Source organism: Sprattus sprattus, assembly GCF_963457725.1.
Source record: "Sprattus sprattus genome assembly, chromosome: 2".
Taxonomy (NCBI): domain Eukaryota; kingdom Metazoa; phylum Chordata; class Actinopteri; order Clupeiformes; family Clupeidae; genus Sprattus; species Sprattus sprattus.
This window is the reverse complement of record NC_137921.1, coordinates 16012339-16031591: the sequence shown is the minus strand read 5'-3', so window position 1 is coordinate 16031591 and position 19253 is coordinate 16012339. Positions and strand designations below refer to the sequence as shown.

The following is a 19253-nucleotide window of genomic DNA, read 5'->3' as shown; positions in this document are numbered from 1 at the left end:
CTAACACTGAGTGGGCTTTTCACTTCTCACTTCTACTTCTTCCGTCACTCCTGTTCCTGTTCACTTGTTTCTGCGCTGTCCAGACATGCTAAGCAGGATCTCTGCCCTTCTCTTTGTGCATGCTGCCCTATGGTGCTGTAATAATGGAGCATGACATTAACTTCCATTGATATGCTGATGACACCCAACTAAACCTATCCATGAAACCTGATGAAATACACAACTACTTAAATTAGCCTGAAAGATGTCAAAGCATGGATGATCAACAATTTCCTGCCCCTTAAAGGCGCCCAAAGCAACATTAGGGCATCAAAATGGAAATATTCTGGATAAGTCAATATTTATGACATTGACATTTACTTCACCATATTAGCACATTTGCATCATTATTTGATACTTTGGGCGCAAACAAGAGCGCTAAAACTAGCCGCAAGAGCGTAGCCCTTTATTTATTGGTGCAACCATTAAATAAAGATTTGAAAAAAAAATGGCCTCTCCCCACCCACGGCGCTGGCAGCGCGATTTTCTATCAGTTCTCACCACACAACGACGTCTCATCTTTGCTCCTTGAATGTCGATATGTAATGGTATGGAGTTATTGAAACTAACTACGTGTAAAAAAGACTAGAAATTGAACGTTTATTTTTCGAGTCTCAAGCCTCTAATGTTGCCTCGGGCGCCTTTAACAGTGATGAAACTGAGGTTATGATTGTTGGCCCTAAACATGAGATTGACACTATCCAGTCATCCACCCACACTCAATGGCATCTCACTACCAACCAACACAAGTCTTAAAGATCTTGATGTAATTATCGATAAAGACCTCTTATTCGACTCACACATAAAACAGATCTCAATGACATCCTTCTTCCATCTACGCAATATTGCCAAATTCAGAAAAGTCCCTTCAATATGCAGAAAAACACTTTTATTACTTCTTGGCTAGACTACAATGCAATGTTCTCCTGTCTGGATATAGCAACAGCTCAGTTAAGAGCCTCCAACTAATACAGAATGCTGCCGCTCGCACACTTACTAGAACTAAAAAGTCTGAAAATATCTCACCTCACCTGTTCTTACCTCTTTGCACTGGTTCTGTGGGTTCATTTTTGCATTTTACACATTAAGATTCTTGGTGGAAGTTTGAAAGATATGCTCTTCCTTTCTGTCCTTGAGGTCTTATGACTACATTATGCATTTTGGTGCATACACAAATTCCTTGTTGTAACATATTAGCAGGACCATGGGGACCTTGCTTAGGCAGAAATAGCCTACAATTTAACATGCCTGGCCGAAACGATCACAGGAAAGGATGCTGACATACATAATTGACACCATTGGATGACGCATGTGATTACAACAATTTGAAGATAGAAGGATTTATATAGTAAATTGTGAAACCCCCCTCAAGTAATTTTTAAGTAGTTTGGTCAGCTTGACCCTTGTGGTGGTTGTAACTTTCCCTGGTGCCGTGAATAAAGCTGCAGTCTCACAACTGTGTTGCCTGAAAGTTTTTTTTACCACAAGTACAGTGCATTGAAAACAGTTGAATCAGGATTATATGAAAGCATGGACCACCCTCTCACAGTCTTTTAGGGGCAGGGAATTTTGCAACTTTCGCAGCTCATACAATGAAGCACTGACTGAATATGCTTGACTGTAACATTTGTAAGTTTAAATGAAAAAAGCAACAGCAGGACAGGAACAGGACAACAGGAAAACAGCAATGTTTGGTTCCGTCACAGTTAATGACCCAAACACAACTATTCATGTAGGCTAAGGGGGTGTATGATCCGTGGCCATAAAAAAAGTATAAACGCGTTTTGTTACCTTAAAAAAGTATTTCATTGAACAGACAATTTGATATCATGTTTTGCTAACAAAAGATGGATCACAACAACAACAGTCACATGTCAATGGCTCGACTCTTCAGAGGAAATGGCTGAGTTTCTCCTGGGCGAGGCTGAGGCGCTCGATGCGGCTTTGCAGGTCGTTGCGGCGGCGGCTGCAGTCCGAACCCTCACACAGGGCCTTGTCCACGTCCACCCCTTCCATGAGGCCCAGCATCTCACTGCTCAGCACCCGCGCTGACTCCTTCAGTAAGAAGAACTGGATCAGCATGGGGATCTGGTCTGCCAGGCGCTGAATCACTATCTGAGAAGGGAAAAGCAGAAGGAGAGAGAACCAAGTAGGGTTAGCTGAGAAAGCAGATTGGTCATCTTTTAATCACATGAAAAAACTTTACTTTCTAACACAGTCAACTATTCATTTAAGTTTCAAACGCAATGGTGAAACTGTACCTCATAGTATGCCTGAAGCATCTCAGGGTATTTGCTCCTGCTGTCGAATTCAGCACAGTTCACAGTAGAGGCGTCTCCCTCAACAGGGGCGCCGGCTTTCTTCAGGGTCTTGAAGTAGATGCTGTCCTGGGTGTAGACCAGCTGCTCCATCTCAAACTGCTCCCGGATTCTTTCCTCCACTTTGGCCTCCTGTCTTGACTGGATTTTGTCTATCTTGTTCTGAGATCACAGGAAATGGCATGAAACGAGAGCGTTTGTGTGACAGGGCTGAGAGTTAAGCCCTGAACAACAGTACGGAATGTGAAAAAGTCATCACTGGCTGAGCTCTTTACCAATAAAACAGTAAAATTATGTGAAAGGGTGATACTGATGAACAAAGGTGACTACATTTAATTGGATGTTTTCATTTTATTAGATTTGAAATGTACCATTGTGACACACTGGAGGAAAGGATAGTTTGAGAAGATGGTTTTTGAGACATCACTGAACTGCTTCTCAACTGTTTCTACAAAAGAAGAAAAATCTCTGTTATCTCAACTACATTATCACTCTTGACAGACTGAGCAATTCAATTTGTATACACAGTTAGTGTTTCTCTAAGAAAGCAATAAATGATATAAAGAATTCTGAATCATTTTGGTTCATACCTCTGATGACTTTCAAAGTGTCTAGCGCAGGGCCCACTAGTATCATCACCAGTTTCTGGACGACCATTTCAAACACTTTGTAGTCGCTGAAACCAGGGAGCTCTCTTCCTCTGTGCTTCTGGTCATACTCTTTCACCACCTCCTGTACCACCTGAGAGTCTGTTGTTGTAAAGCACATCAAAGTAGTATTCATCCATTAACAAAATTACTTTACAATTTCAAAAAGTTCCACAGCAAACAACAGAGCAACAACACTAAAGAATGTATTGTTTTTGTTTTGTTTCCAGTTGTTCTTGATAGTGAAGAACATTCCAAGAATAGAGGTATAGATAGATATTATCTTGTGTTCGTAGCACTCACATGTTTTTTGACTGTTCTCAAGTTCATCTTTCCACTCCTGAAAATGAATCCGCAGTAGCACAAATAGGTTTTCATCATTGACAACCTCACCAGCTGCCAATCGGTTGATCTTGTCATTGAACTGGGTTAAGGTCTGTGATGAGATAAAATCTTTTGTTTGAGGAACAGCAATTCCATTGGGGATGATCTTACTTCTTCATTGTTAGTGTGATGATCTATGCTCTAAAATGAAATATAGACTGACTTTTTTTTTTATTACTTATGCTTATTAGCAGTCATTATGTATCTTTTGCTCTGGACTGTTCACAAAGAGACTATCATAAAAAGTGTTACAGGTTATGTTAGCCTACTGTTAAGTGCAATACTCACATCAATGAGAAAGGTTTTCCTTATATGGGGATCTATGGGAGGACCCCCTACACATTCACTCAAGTGTTTCCTTGACTCCCAGAGCTCCTTTTTAATCTGCTCTGACAGTGTTGGCAGAGAGTTCTGAAACACACACAGACACACACACACACAAACACACACACACACACACACACACACACACACACACACACACACAAACACACACACACACACACACACACACACACACACACACACAAAAATTAATAAACAGATACTCACACATACTCAAGGAAGATACAAACAGATTCAAGCAAGTACAAAATTAAATTTAAACTTGCATGAAGTGAGATTCAAAAGAGAAAAAAGTCTAAAATCATATCACATCTCAAACCAACTACTCTCAAGGATGAAATGCTTTACTGGCTCAATACCACTAGATGGCACTAAGAGTCTTGTTCCCCTATGATAATGAAAAAAAGGCAATGATGTTGATAAGGAAAATAAAAATTACAGTGTTCATGATAGGCACATCCTTTTTATTAATAATTAGGCTAGCTATCCTTTCTAACATAAAGGCTAAATGGTAGGCCCTGACCATATTATGTAAGTATAAATTAGGCTATAAACTCATCACTTATAGGTTACTTTTAGGCTACTATACTGTATGGAATCCTTTTGCTGTCACTCTGCGCACCTCCACTAGGGGTCTCGCCCCTTACTTTGGGAACCACTGTCTGATTAAATGGCATGTACTACTACAGTGTTAGCCATATGTAGTGTCTAGGCAACATTCCCGCTGCATCCGATATTATCTCCCTAGTTCTATGTCCTGATTTAAATGTCACTATTGCAGACACGATTGTGTGCCATGTTTTTAATGCATGACCAACTTTCAAGTCACCCGTTTTCTTGTTGTGTGACCAACCATTCAGGTCCTATGTGGTCTTCCACAATCCACAATTGCGCAGTCATTCTCTGAACAATAGCTACTTCATCACAAGAATCTTTTGTCATAAGTGGTGGTTCTGTTAAGTACTTACTTTGATGTGGCCCACCAGGTCCTGGGTCAGTTTAGTGGCAAGGATTTGGGTTGTGGCCTTTTCTTCATTAAGAAGACAGCTGTGAGGCAAAAATAATTTCACGAAAATTTCAAGAAAATATTTTTACGGGCACATTAATAGAAATAATGTATACCAATCAATATATATCTTTATAAGAGCTTGAATCTTGGAGGACTTCATTTACAATCATCCAACTTGATTCAGTCCAATTTGAGTGGTTTTCAGGGACAATACATGAATATTTGCAGAGTAGGCCACCATTTACCTGAAGTACTTGTTTTGTCTGAAGAAATCTCTCTCCATCTTGGTAGCCTCAGCTAAAGGTACCCTCTCCTGGATTTGCTGCTGACCACGACATTTCACAACTATGTAGCCTTTTCTTAGTGGAATGACTTCATTGTGAACAATCTCCAAAATGTTCTTTTCTGTGCCATGATCTACAAGGTCTGGCTTAGTCAGAATAGCTGTAAAAACAAATCAATTAAAACCTTCAGATTATAGGATACATTCATACAATTTGAAGGGGATATTAATAACCAGTTTTAAAAAATGTATTACCCAGAGTCCTTTTCCCTTCTGGATCCACTTCCTGGGCCATTCTGAGAGCCTCAGTTGTTGCTATGTCAACATTACATGGGACCACCACCAAGTTGATTGTTTCACTCTTCTCAATATAGCTGAGAATGAGCCTTCTGATCTTTAACAGACAAAATTAAGAAGGTGTATTTTATCAAGCTTTTTCAACATTGAAATAGATACAGTATATTTAATTCCCATCAGCTAGTCTTGGGTCACCACAGCATAGCATGTCCACATATAAACAGGTTTTACAACATAAATCCGTGATATTCCATCAACACAATGAATCAAGTTTTGATTATAATTTTACTTAAACATTTTCTTCCCCTCACCTGTTCTCCAATATCCTCCGGTTGCCCTTTAATAGGGACACGGGCAATGCCAGGCAAATCAATCAGAGTGAGGTCACACACATCAGGAGACATGATCTCCAGAGTGATCAGTTCGTCACAGATCCTGACACCCTCTCCAGCCAAGTCATTCTGGGCTAGTGGAGACATTGAAGTAGCGAGTGTGATGGTGTCATGAATCAGTTTACATTTTTGACATTAAGGGTAAAGATTAATGCTTAATTATATATATATATATACAGTATACATTCACTTTAATTCCTGACTTCTTGGACAAATCAGGCAAGTTGAATATTATCAGTCAGTGTCTGGGTCATAAAATGTCTAAAAGGTAGAATGTCTATATTTGTAATCACCTTTGCAACCACCCATTGGTTTTATCTTTCTTTTACACCATAAATGACTGAATGCATGTCTGTTAGTTTTCCAAGCAAACTCCTTATGTCAATAGATAACACTAGCCAGTGCAGGTGCAATACATCCTTCATCTTACCAGCAGTGACATATTCCTCAACCAGAGAGGGGTCAGTGAACTCAGTAGTTGTGTCTTTGTAGGAGATGATGCCCTTCCACTGTAACCCTCCCTTCAGCTTCCTCAGCTTCAGCATCAGTGGGCATCGAGTCACAATACCTGAGGGAAAAGAGCCACTTCTGAAATAAGTACTTGTAAAGAATTCATGTCCAAACTGTGAGTATGTATAAATACATGTAACACTGATGCAGCATAAGAACAGTGAGTAAGCACAAACACATGTAACACTAATGCAGCATAAGAACAGTGAGTAAGTACAAACACATGTAACACTGATGCAGCATAAGAACAGTGAGTAAGTACAAACACATGTAACACTGATGCAGCATAAGAACAGTGAGTAAGTACAAACACACGTAACACTGATGCAGCATAAGAACAGTGAGTAAGTACAAACACACATAACACTGATGCAGCATAAGAACAGTGAGTAAGTACAAACACACATAACACTGATGCAGCATAAGAACAGTGAGTAAGTACAAACACACGTAACACTGATGCAGCATAAGAACAGTGAGTAAGCACAAACACATATACCACTGATGCAGCATAAGAACAGTGAGTAAGCACAAACACACGTAACACTGATGCAGCATAAGAACAGTGAGTAAGCACAAAGACAGGTAACACTGATGCAGCATAAGAACAGTGAGTAAGCACAAACACACGTAACACTGATGCAGCATAAGAACAGTGAGTAAGCACAAACACACGTAACACTGATGCAGCATAAGAACAGTGAGTAAGCACAAACACACGTAACACTGATGCAGCATAAGAACAGTGAGTAAGCACAAACACACGTAACACTGATGCAGCATAAGAACAGTGAGTAAGCACAAACACACGTAACACTGATGCAGCATAAGAACAGTGAGTAAGCACAAACACACGTAACACTGATGCAGCATAAGAACAGTGAGTAAGCACAAACACACGTAACACTGATGCAGCATAAGAACAGTGAGTAAGCACAAACACACGTAACACTGATGCAGCATAAGAACAGTGAGTAAGCACAAACACACGTAACACTGATGCAGCATAAGAACAGTGAGTAAGCACAAACACACGTAACACTGATGCAGCATAAGAACAGTGAGTAAGTACAAACACACGTAACACTGATGCAGCATAAAAACTTTTTTCCTCTCATGATGCCTACTAGTATTTTAATGGTATGTTTGATAGCAAACCTGCCCAAACCACGGCAAATCAGGAATTATCTTTCCAAACACAATTGAACAAATAGGATATTCTTTGGGGGGGGGGGGGGGGGGGGGGGGAGTGTTTCCATTTATCCCGCTGTCTGTGTGCACTGTGCATGTGTTTACAAAGACTGAGCTAAATCTGGCAACATGATCTCACCGCTCCCTCTGGGCAGTCCCACTCCAGACAGCGCCTCCAGCACGGAGCTCTTCCCTGAGCTCTGGTCTCCGATCACAGCTATTGCCGGCAGGGCCAGATCCTCATCGATGCCCATCAGACGCAGTGAGTCGATGAGGTCTAGATAGGGTCGAACCCGCTCACTCAAATGGCTATGAAAGACTCCCTCCATTTCTTTACTGAAGTTAGAGAAAGAGAAAAAAACATAACACTATCAGAACATGCAGGTGAATCACGTCACATCAATGTGTTATTGAAAGAGAATGTAATAATGCATACGCTTTCACTGGCTTCTCTTCAGCATAAGAAAGGATTTCTTCATCACTCCACTGGTCCATTGTTCTGGAACGAAATTAACAGTTTGCATTTTAAAGACACACAGACACAAATATTCCTTTATTAATATTTGAAATCTGTAAATGGGTCTCATCAAAGCAAATTATTCTGTTAGCAAACCTAATTTGACTCACCCAACTTCTCTCAGCTCTCTGAACATCAGTGTGGACAGTCAATTTCCCCTGCTCATATATAGCCCAGTATGTAATAATGAAACCAAAAGAAATTCTTGGAATTTCCAGAATTGATTCACTGTGATGTTTGTTTCTTTCTTGTTACCCCTGCCAGAGCCAAAAAAATGAATAACACCTGTGGTAGACTGTTCAAGCTCATGAACATGGTACTACATGTCTTTAGTTTCAAAAAATATATTGAACCCAGACAATTGTTGTTCCGAGTTCTGTATGCTTTAAGGTCACTGTGACCATAATTGCTAATGGTGATGTGATGCGATTTAGACCATGTTGTTATACTTAAGTTACAAACACAGAAGGTCATCATTCATCAATTGATTGTATACAGTAGGTGTGTATAGATTTGTGGTATGGTTTGTTTGCCAGAGTGTTGGCTGAAGTAGGTATATATATTGATGTCAGTATATGCTTACCGCTTTGAAAGGCTGCCTTGTGTGTTTTGACTCAGACAAAGGGGGTGGTTTTCCTGTGTGCAATATAAGGAACAATGTAACAATGTAACACTGTTAAATCATGTTAAGGTTATTCCACTTCACCTGACCCATACAAACAGTTGTACAGAATGGCTGAGACCTAACTGTGCAGAACTTAAAATAAACTGTTTCCTCTTTTTACGTTTTCTCAAATTCTGTTTTGATTTTCTTCCTAAAGTGGGTTAACACAAAGAAAAACGCATCTCTATTAAGGGATTTCAAATCTGAACAAGTAATTAAAACGCCGACTAGTTGTGTGACTCAAATCCATAAAAAGTTGCTGTGTCCAATCTATATTTGACCAGTCAATATATAGTGTAGGCTACTCTTCAATGACTCCCCTTGGTCTACGCATACGCAACTGAAAGAATATTTTAAAACTCAGGGAAAGTCTGAGGAATTTCCAGAGTTGTTTACAGGCCAACGGCCCCTGGCAATGTCTGACAAGCGTCGACACCAACGTTGGCATCGACACCAGCGTTGGCATTTACGGGAAAAGGGATCCCAACATAAACCCACACTTGGGTTTAGTTTCTTTATTTTTTAAACGTGAAAAACTAAGTTTGTCATTTAATGTATAGTCAAGCCTTTACAAGTTACCCTGGGTACGCGTTCCACTGATCGCTGAACAAACGAGAAGGCAGCAATCAGTGGAACGCATACAAACGGATGGCACCCAGGCTATTTACAAGTCTCCAGTTTTCTTTCCGTCACTACTTTTGGTATTTCCTAACTTTTGAAATTCGCATTAAATCTTGAAAGTCAAAAACTGGGTTTTCATTCCACTCATTTGCATCTTTTATACTTTTTAGATGCGTCCGGCATCTCTATAAGAGGGTATGTCCGTCCGTCTGTCGGTCGGTCGGTCTGTCTGAAACGCATTCTTTCAATTGTAATTCCCTCCTGTGTCCACAAGGTGGCAGAGTTGAGTTGACGCATCTTGTTGTCCGCTCGGACTTGTTCATGAACATTCGGCAGAACAAACGTGTACATCAGTGCGCGTTTCCATCAGTTGTGTTATGCGAATTAAAAACGGCTTCACCCCAAAACACCTGATCAAATTGTTGCTGAGGAAAAAAGCCGTTTCCATCAACCTTTGTCGCATCCTTGTGTGTATTATTTTCCGGTGTTTCTTTCTGTTCTTCTGGGGTTAGTGTGTTTGGAATGAAAGGCTCTGAGGTGTGTTAACCGCTTTCCCAGCATTTCCAGCGTGAACGTGTGTGTGGGTGAGGGTAAGGAATAGTTTCATTGCCTTTGCTGTCATGGAGCAATGGGAGGTTGGTAGCCTATATCTAGCCTTAATTTAAAAGTGTCAATAACGGTGTTGTGCGGTTTGGATAAATATAAGATGTTGTACTTGTATTTAGTCAATATGACAGTGATATTTATGGAATAATTTATTAACTTTTGTACACGTGTGGAATTGCTGTGTCTAACTTTTGGGTGTACAGCTGATTGGCACTATTTGTATATTAAGTAATTGAATACACTTTTTATCAATTCGCATGTAGCACTTTAAACCAATCTAGTGCTTCTATGGTTACTGCTCTTCTTTTTCATGAGCTTTCCTGTTGGTTGTTTAACTGTAAAATAAATAACTCAGTCTTTTTGAGAATTGCTGTGATGTTCTTGCGCTCAGGTAAATTGATCTAAAAAGAAAGAACCTATAGGGGGCAGTAGAGGACAGGGTGTGGACCTACTCTGCACTCAAACCTCTGCTTGCAGAATGGTCAACATGCGCAGGACTTTTATTTGATTTTGACCTTTTTAAATAAGAAATCCTGACCGTAAATGCTTGCAATTGTCATCAAATTGCATATGCTTAAATGTCGTGTTGGATGGAAGCTCAGCTACTGACTGACACACAGCTTGCCACAGCCAACCCCTTCAACTTTTGTGGCACCCAGTCCAACCACTGAGGTGTCTGTTGCAGTGATAGTGTCATGAGCCCTATTCTAAGCAGCATAGCCTGCCATTAAAGTGCCTACCATACAGAAATGTGTGTGGTCATGTGTGCTCCTGTCTGAAGTCCTCCTCCATTTTAGCAGGAGACAGCTCAGCTGTGTAGGCCTGGGTGAAACTGTTTACAAAAGATTCCACTTTTGATTCATACAATTCATAATGCTATAACCACGTCATCTCAAAATAAATCATTTAAATATCAACATGGATTTTTAAGCAAAACAAGCACCAGTCACAGCTGTCACAGAATAGAGAATACATCAACTCGGCCTATTCCATGATGAATGCCACAACTGAAAATAATTATAAAAACAAAACAAATGTTTAATGTGTTTTACATGTGACCAAAATTATATGAATTAGGGAAATCTTTTTTGCCATTGTCACATTAAGCATGGAAGAGTAATTGATTGCAAAATGTAGGATTCATTTAATTTAGTTTAATTAATTTAACCTTATTACAACTAAGGTATCAGCTGTCAGGGTAGAAATGAAACGTACAGAAGCTCTGGAGTTGTTTCACTGACAGTAACCATATCCAGGGGAAGAGTGTGATTGATTTGATCTTGTCTTTTTAATCTGGTCATTGTCATTCACCATTACATGCTCTAGTTTTCCTCATGTTTTAACCAAACATTTGAACTTAATTTACCTGAGATTTTACTTGATTAAAGTTGGAGTGATTTCCTCATGTGACACTTGTTATGTGGTTATGTCCCATGATGCAAGAATAACGCACACAGTTCCTGACTGGAAACTGCATTCATGAACTGATACTCTTACAGAAACATATACACAGAGAAGAGAAACTCTTTCTATTGACTGTTTGTGAATACTATATGGGCTTTCCAGATATGAGAAATGCAAGTAATTTTTGCGAATAGAAATAACAACTGAACAACTGATACCCACAACTGTTCTTCACACCTCAATTCACCGTAACAACGATATATCAGCAGGGATGTGGAACGATCATGATCTGTTCAGGAGAAGTAACTGAGCTTCTCGTGAGCGAAGATGAGGCGCTCCATGCGGTTCTGCAGCTCCTTGCGGCGGTGGCTGCACTCCGTGTCCTCGTCCAGACACTCATCCAGGTTGGCAGAGTCCATGAGACCCAGCACATTGAGGCAGAGAAGGTGCGCTGACTCGTGCAGCAAGAAGTGCTGGATCAGCATGGGGATCTGGTCTGCCAGGCGCTTGACTACAATCTGAGAGGGTGGGGCAGAGAAAGAGAGCGAGAGAGAGAGCAAGTTTCTCCTTACATCTTGACAAAAACACAAGTTTCATTTGGTGAATATCTTTTTCAAAACTATTTAATTCTTTGTGAGACAATACCTCATAATATTCTTTAAGAATCATGGGGTAGTTCCCCCTGCTGTCCAGTTCAGCGAAATTATCACCCAATCTCTCCTTTAAGATGCTATCCTGTGTGTAGACCAGCTGCTCCATCTTGAACTGCTCATGGATTCTCTCCTTCACTATGGCCTCTTGTATCGCCTGGATTTCTTCTATTTTTTTCTATCAGGGAGTGATGACATTTTTGTGTGATGAATTATTTACTTTTTACCCACCAGAGACAATAATGATTTAAAATAATGATTAATTTATAATAATAAAGAAGCAGTGTCAGCTATCAATACATAATTATAATATAAGTTTAAAGTCTTTACATATTCCACATAATTGGTGCCTTAACTGTGGATGACTGCTAAGATGAATGCTATTCTGCAGATTCAAGATAAGTGAGTAAGTCATAATCACCACTGAGAAGCGTCGGAGGAAAGGATAGTTTGAGAAGGATGCTCTTGAGATATCTGTAAACTGCTCTTGGATGATATCTGGTAGAAATGTATAAACTCTATCACAGCCTTCATGATCGTGATTAATTTACCACAAAAAGAAAACAAGGCAACACATTTCAAATTCAGGAGATAGAGAAACGTTAAAACAAAATTGAAAAAAAAAATGCACACCAGTTGGTTGAGATGCATAGGAGGAGGGGAATATTTCAGGAGAAAATAAATAGTCACCTTTGATGAGGTACAAAGTTGCCAGGGCAGGGTGCTGTTGTTCCTTCACCAGTGTCTGTACCGTTTTGCCATAGACTCGCCAGTCACTAAAAGCAGGTAATTCTCTTCCTCTGTACTTTACATCATAGTCTGCAACAACTTTCTCCACTTCTTTGGCAACTGTTATTGTACAATTTCATTTTTTTTAGGTCAGCAAATTTATACAATACGTCTTATTTAATTCCATGAATTATAATGTGTCAATATTGTTATATAAGTAGTACATCCATGTTTTTTTGTCATGTACAGTACCAGTCAAAAATATACTACTACCTCAGACTACTTCATGATTGAGAGAATGCCAAAAGCTGTCATCCAAGCAAAAGGTGGCTACTTTGTAATAATCTAAAAGATATATCAAATTTAAAGCTATTTTATAGTTTTGATGTCTTCAGCGTTAATATTTGATGTAGAAAATAGTAAAAAAAAAAAAAAAAAAACATTGAATGAGAAGGTGTGTCCAAGCTTTTGACTGGTACTGTATTTGTAATATATTTGTAAAAATAATTTTGTTGTTTAATAGAACGGACTCTCTAGCACTTACATAAATCTTTGCTTGCTTCAAGGGCATATTTGAATGTGTCAAATTTGCAACGAAGGCTAATATACAGGTTTTCATCATTGATAACTTCACCTGACACCAGGCTCTTGATCTTGTCATTGAACTGTGATATGATCTGTAAGAAAGCAGCAACATTACCAAAAAACTGTAACACTGTGAAGAATCAGCCCAATTTATTGCATTAAATAATAAATAAAAGGAACCCATACTGCAGGTCCCCGCGGAGCTCTGGCCACGCCCCCTTCAGCTCGCTCACTCACTCTTCCCGACCTACACGTTCACCAGCTGCACTTCGGCAATAACACGAACACTTACACCTGTCTGACTCTCTAGCCTCACTCACCTCCACCGCGTTCATAGTCACGGTAGGGTGAATCATTCACACCTGCGTCCTTGAGCACTTGCACCACGTTCACAGTCACGTTAGGACTTATCATTTCACACCTGCATACGCGATCACCTGCACCCCGTTTGCACTCAGATAATTAGTAATTATATACCTCCCACTCCCTGCACTCGGCGTCGGTGACTGTTTGGTGTCACGTTACACTTAGAGCGCTCACCCCCCGAAGGATAACCTCAGAGGTCGTTTACATGGAGTCTAGTTTGTCAATCTGATACGGATAGCTAATACAGATAGCCCTATCATACATACGAACACTCTCTATCCGCACCTTGTTTCCGCAACGATCGCAGTCCGGGGTAGAAAGTGAGTAGATTTGAATCGGTACGGGGGCTGGTGTTTCGTCTGCACGGCTTCACGCAACCTGATGACGTCATTGCCCCACGTGATCAATTTGCGATCTCCAACCAGTATTTATATCCCTTGTTCTCCCTCAAAATCTCACTCGTGGTGGGCCTCGAATTCACTCTCATTAACCCAGCCTACTGATTTTTGATTAGCCTCCTATCTTGATCTAATTCTTCTTATTCAGACGTAACATAACTTTCATGACCACAAATATAAATTGGCCAGCGATTTAATTGCTTTTTTATTCATAAATGTATGTAAAATGCTTGGAGCAATGCATCATGGGAAATGGGATGACAGACATGTCATGTTACTGTTCCAAACTCTTTATTATCAATAGAAAAAATAATTAATTTTCGCATACCCTTTAGTCTGACCACTGATATTAACTATCATAATGTAATGTTGTTAATTGGAGCTTGAATGTCTTGTGTAATGTGTTTATCCTCGTGCTGTGAAGTACCTTCTTCTAGGTTTTTCACGTTTTTTCAGTTGTGTAAATAAAGCGCTAAAGCGCCACCCACAGGCGTGAGGTATGTACTACAGTCGGTTCACCACAATCTGCTGCCTCCGTGTTTACGCAAATCTCTCGTTGCCAGCCTCCGTATTTACGAAATTAAGAGGTCGTTTACATGGAGCCTAGTTTGTCAATCTGATACGGATAGCTAATACAGATAGCCCTATCATACATACGAACACTCTCTATCCGCACCTTGTTTCCGCAACGATCGCAGTCCGGGGTAGAAAGTGAGTAGATTTGAATCGGTACGGGGGCTGGTGTTCGTCTGCACGGTTTCACGCAACCTGATGACGTCACTGCCCCACGTGATCTTTTCGCCATCTCCAACCAATATATATATAACTTGTTCTCCCTCAAAATCTTACTCGTGGTGGGCCTCGAATTCACTAACATTAACCCAGTCTTCTGATTTTTGATTAGCCCCCTATCTTGATCTAATTCTTCTTATTCAGACGTAACATAACTTTCATGACCACAAATATAAATTGGCCAGCGATTTAATTTGCTTTTTTATTCATAAATGTATGTAAAATGCTCGGAGCAATGCATCATGGGAAATGGGATGACAGACATGTCATGTTACTGTTCCAAACTCTTTATTATCAATAGAAAAAAGAATTCATTTTCGCATATCCTTTAGTCTGACCACTGATATTAACTATCATAATGTAATGTTGTTAATTGGAGCTTGAATGTCTTGTGTAATGTGTTTATCCTCGTGCTGTGAAGTACCTTCTTCTAGGTTTTTCACGTTTTTTCAGTTGTGTAAATAAAGCGCTAAAGCGCCACCCACAGGCGTGAGGTATGTACTACAGTCGGTTCACCACAATCTGCTGCCTCCGTGTTTACGCAAATCTCTCGTTGCCAGTCTCCGTATTTACGAAATTAAAAGATTCGATTGGTGTGAAAAGTAAATCCGATTCGGAGGCCCTGGACTTCGTGTGCATAGCACCTAAAAGATTCGATTGGTGTGAAAAGTAAATCCGATTCGGAGGCCCTAGACTTCGTGTGCATAGCACCTCAGCCTCAGTCAGCCTGCGTTCCTCAAGAGAATTTGCGTCGGTCACGTTTTGAGAATCTGCTTTGTTTCCGTTTTTGTATCCCTCTCAGTTAAGCTTACCCCGTTTCCGAGTTTGACTCGTGTTTTGTTTACCTTCCGGTTTTTTATAGTTATAGTTTATTTTCAGCCAAAGGTTGCCTCTTTGTTTTCTGTTATGTGTTCGTGTGAACTCGCGCTTTAGTTAAGGCAGCGCCTTGAGCCTTCGCCCCTGGGCTGGACTGTTCCCTGTGTGGCCTTTTGGATCCTGTGTTTGCTGTGCTATATTGCTCCATCCGCAAATAAACACTGTTTCTTGAAACTTCCGAGGTCCCCGATCTGTTCCGTGACACATTGTACTGTCACTAAACCTTTTATCAAAGATTATATTTTGAAACTTAAAAACTTAGTATTGACAAATGCATGTAACCAATGATACAGAATGAGTTAACTAGTTAAGAACTTTTATTTCAACAATCAAAACTATCAGTGTCCTAATGGACCATTACTCACATCAATAAAGAACTCTTTCTTCAACTGGGGATCCTGAGGGGGACCTCCCTTGTAAAGACTCAAGAGTCTCTTCACCTCAGCTAGCATCATATTCACCTGATGAGACAATCTTGGAAGAGAATCCTGACAAATTCACATACAGACAAACACACACATACACAATGTGAGAAAGTTAATCTCCCCCCTTCACACTGTGAGTTTGCCACTAATGCGTGGTGGACTCCCCCACCACAATGGTTGGGTCCGGGCTCCCCCGCATCAATGTTTGGACCCAATTGAACCAATTTATCCAAATGGGCTGCCCTGTTTTAAGAGGGCCTCATTCCAAGAGGAGGGGGTGGAGAGACAGGTATAAGGAAGCTTTTGAGAGAGGCATTGGAGGAGCACAGTGAACTATTGGACTGGCATAAGAAAACACTTCCCTGCTATGAGGTGAAGATTGATGTATGTCTATGTGTGGATACAGTTTTTGTGCTTAGTTACTGTGCCTTGTTTTTGTGCCTAGGTTCTGTGCCTAGTTTCTGTGCCTATCAATGCTGCATATATTTTATACCACACATCTATAAAGATACAGTATATAAAAAATATTTTGTGTCACAGTATACAATTTCTAAAGTGATTATAATTCGTCCATCCACCATATGGTGTGTCTGCTGTTGTGAATGACTCTGCTCTTCAGCCTCACTACTCACTTTGATATGTGTCACCAGCTCACGAGTCAGTTCGGCAGCAAGGAACTCAGTTGTGGCTTTCCCCTCATTAAGAAGAGAGCTGTGAGTTGATAATGAAACTGTATTTCATTGACGCATGTATAAGGGGCTACTGAATTGCTCTTTTGCTTATCACTTCATTAAAAAAATGAATTCACAGTAAATAAAACATTTTTGATACATCAAATTCTCAGTAGGTTTACTAGACATTACAGTCATCATTATAGTCATTCTTTATTCATTCTCAATAGATATAATCCTCTTAAAGAAAACCAACTTGCCTAAAAAAATGGTGATGTTTGAAAAAATCCTTCTCCATCCTGGTGGCTTCAGCCAGGGATAACTTGTCATATATTTGCTGCTGCCCCCGGCATTTCACCATCATATATCCCTTTCTGAGTGGGATAACATGGTTTAGAGCAATGGCTAAAATACTTCCTTCAGTTCCATGATCCACAAGGTCTGGCTTTGTCAGAATGCCTGCACATTTGAGAGTATACGGAGTAAGAAACAAAACTCCTTAATAATATTATTCACTTCATTATAATTAATAGTAATGGAAGAGAGAGAGAGAGGGAAATATCTTATTTTACAATGTTCTCACCCAAAGTCCTTTTCCCTTCTGGATCTACTTCCTGGGCCATTCTGAGAGCTTCAGTGGTTGCTATGTCAACATTACATGGAACCACCACCAAGTTGATTGTTTCACTCTTCTCAATAAAGTGCAATATGAGCTTTTTTATCTTCATGAGAAACAAAATAAAAAAACATACGAGTCCACAATCAGTTTGCATGTTTGAAAGTTTTAAGTTTAAAAAAAAAATTACTTTTACAAAATTCTTCTTTACCTGGACCGAAATGTCTTCTGGTTGACCTTGCACTGGAACTCTGGTGATCCCCGGCAAATCAATCAGAGTCAGATCACACACATCGGGAGACCTAATCTCCAGATGAATCAGGGTACTACAGATCCCAACGCCCTCTCCTGCCAAAACATCCTGGGCTTTGGGAAAGAAGTTGAGTTCAAAATTGTCATCAAAATGCAATTCCGTTTGATTTTCAATATTATTCACTACTTTAAAAAAAATATATTACATTTTCTTTTTAAGGTTTTCAAAAAATATGACAGTATCCCATTGTTACTGCCCTCTGAACCGTTCATTGTTATCTCACCATCTATGACATGGCCCTCAACCAGAGAGGGGTCATCAAATTCGATACTTGTGTCTTCGTAGGAGATGATGGCTTTCCATTTCTTCCCTGGATTTAACTTTCTCAACTTCAGCTCCAGTGGGCATCGTGTGATGATACCTGAAGGAGAAATAGCCATGGCAATGCTTCATACAAGTCGTAATGTAGTTACTAATGAGATATATACATATATATGGGATATCTGTACTGTAAGTCACTCAGAATAAAAGCGCCTGCTAAATGAATGAAACTATCTTCTCACCGCTGCCTCTGGGGAGTCCTACTCCAGACAACGCCTCCAACACGGAGCTCTTCCCTGAGCTCTGGTCTCCGATCACAGCAATTGCTGGCAGGGCCAGATCTTCATCAATGCCCATGAGACGGAGTGTGTCAATGACGTCTATCAAAGGCCGAATCTGCTTATCCCAGTAGCTGTGGAACAGACCTTCAGAATGTGCCATCTTGAGTTTGCCTTCGCCTCATACAAAGAAGTAGAGGATCGTGGCCACCTTGCTGAACTGAGCTAATGGAAGAGTCTGTGTGTTTATTCTACATTTGGCTGCTTATAAAGGGCGTACAAAACAAACCGAAAGGTACATTTGTAGGTCAACTGAAGTAGAATATTACATGCTGTCAGCAGCTGTTAAGGAACAGGTCTGGGAAACAATAAAGATCTTTAATTTTTAACTCATTGGAACATTTGGGACTATGATGATTATAAAGCAGGTTAATTGCTTGTTTCCGCCTATCTTTGGATATTGCCTTTTCACCCAAAAGGCCATACGACCTGTTAAGGTTCATTTTACTTAATAATGTGGCTCTTTATGCTTGTGAGATTTAGACACATTCTCATTTAATATTATCACAAGGTTGTTCATGAAGAGAATAATTTTCAAGGGGACATTTTTAAACTTCTGATAATTGCAAATTATGAGGAGATTTTCTTATAAAAAATATGTTCTTAACATATTTAATATCATTTTGAATCGACACCTGTTTATAACATGTCAGAAACAAACAGCATAATTGTTCCTATGTTTTTGAAATCTCCAACTCACATGAAATATTATAAAAGGCAAACTCTTCTAACAAATACTTGTTCTTTCAATGTATCTTTAAGCAACAGGAAAAAAAAACATAAATCATGCATAGCATTGCTTCAGGCAGGCCATGGTAGTCTGCTTACTTCCTCAGCTGACAGTGTGCAGATTCACCAGCACCAACCACAATTGCCCTTTATATTAAGATGGGTGATTGAAGTAGTTCCCCTCTTATTCCCATCTTGTCCTGCAACACCTTCCACTTCCCCAGCCTCATTTCCTTCAGGGCAGCAATAAGATGTTTTGGTCCAAAAACCTGTGCTA

The 19253-nt window shown here is 40.0% G+C and overlaps 1 protein-coding gene across 1 annotated transcript; it reads right to left on the bottom strand.

Annotated features, from left to right (window-relative positions):
• Positions 1–1929: 1929 nt before the first annotated feature.
• Positions 1930–18350, bottom strand: LOC308381195 (interferon-induced GTP-binding protein Mx2-like; the record flags this gene model as incomplete). The annotated part of the gene is made up of 24 exons (XM_080858714.1): positions 1930–2154; positions 2301–2519; positions 2729–2805; positions 2948–3106; positions 3308–3440; positions 3677–3799; positions 4702–4780; positions 4988–5186; positions 5281–5419; positions 5634–5788; positions 6145–6282; positions 7555–7751; positions 11531–11745; positions 11873–12055; positions 12299–12375; positions 12568–12726; positions 13151–13283; positions 15989–16111; positions 16681–16759; positions 16980–17178; positions 17303–17441; positions 17547–17701; positions 17872–18009; positions 18152–18350. 24 exons carry the CDS (start codon positions 18348–18350, stop codon positions 1930–1932), a joined length of 3642 nt encoding a protein of 1213 aa, XP_080714840.1.
• Positions 18351–19253: the final 903 nt, after the last annotated feature.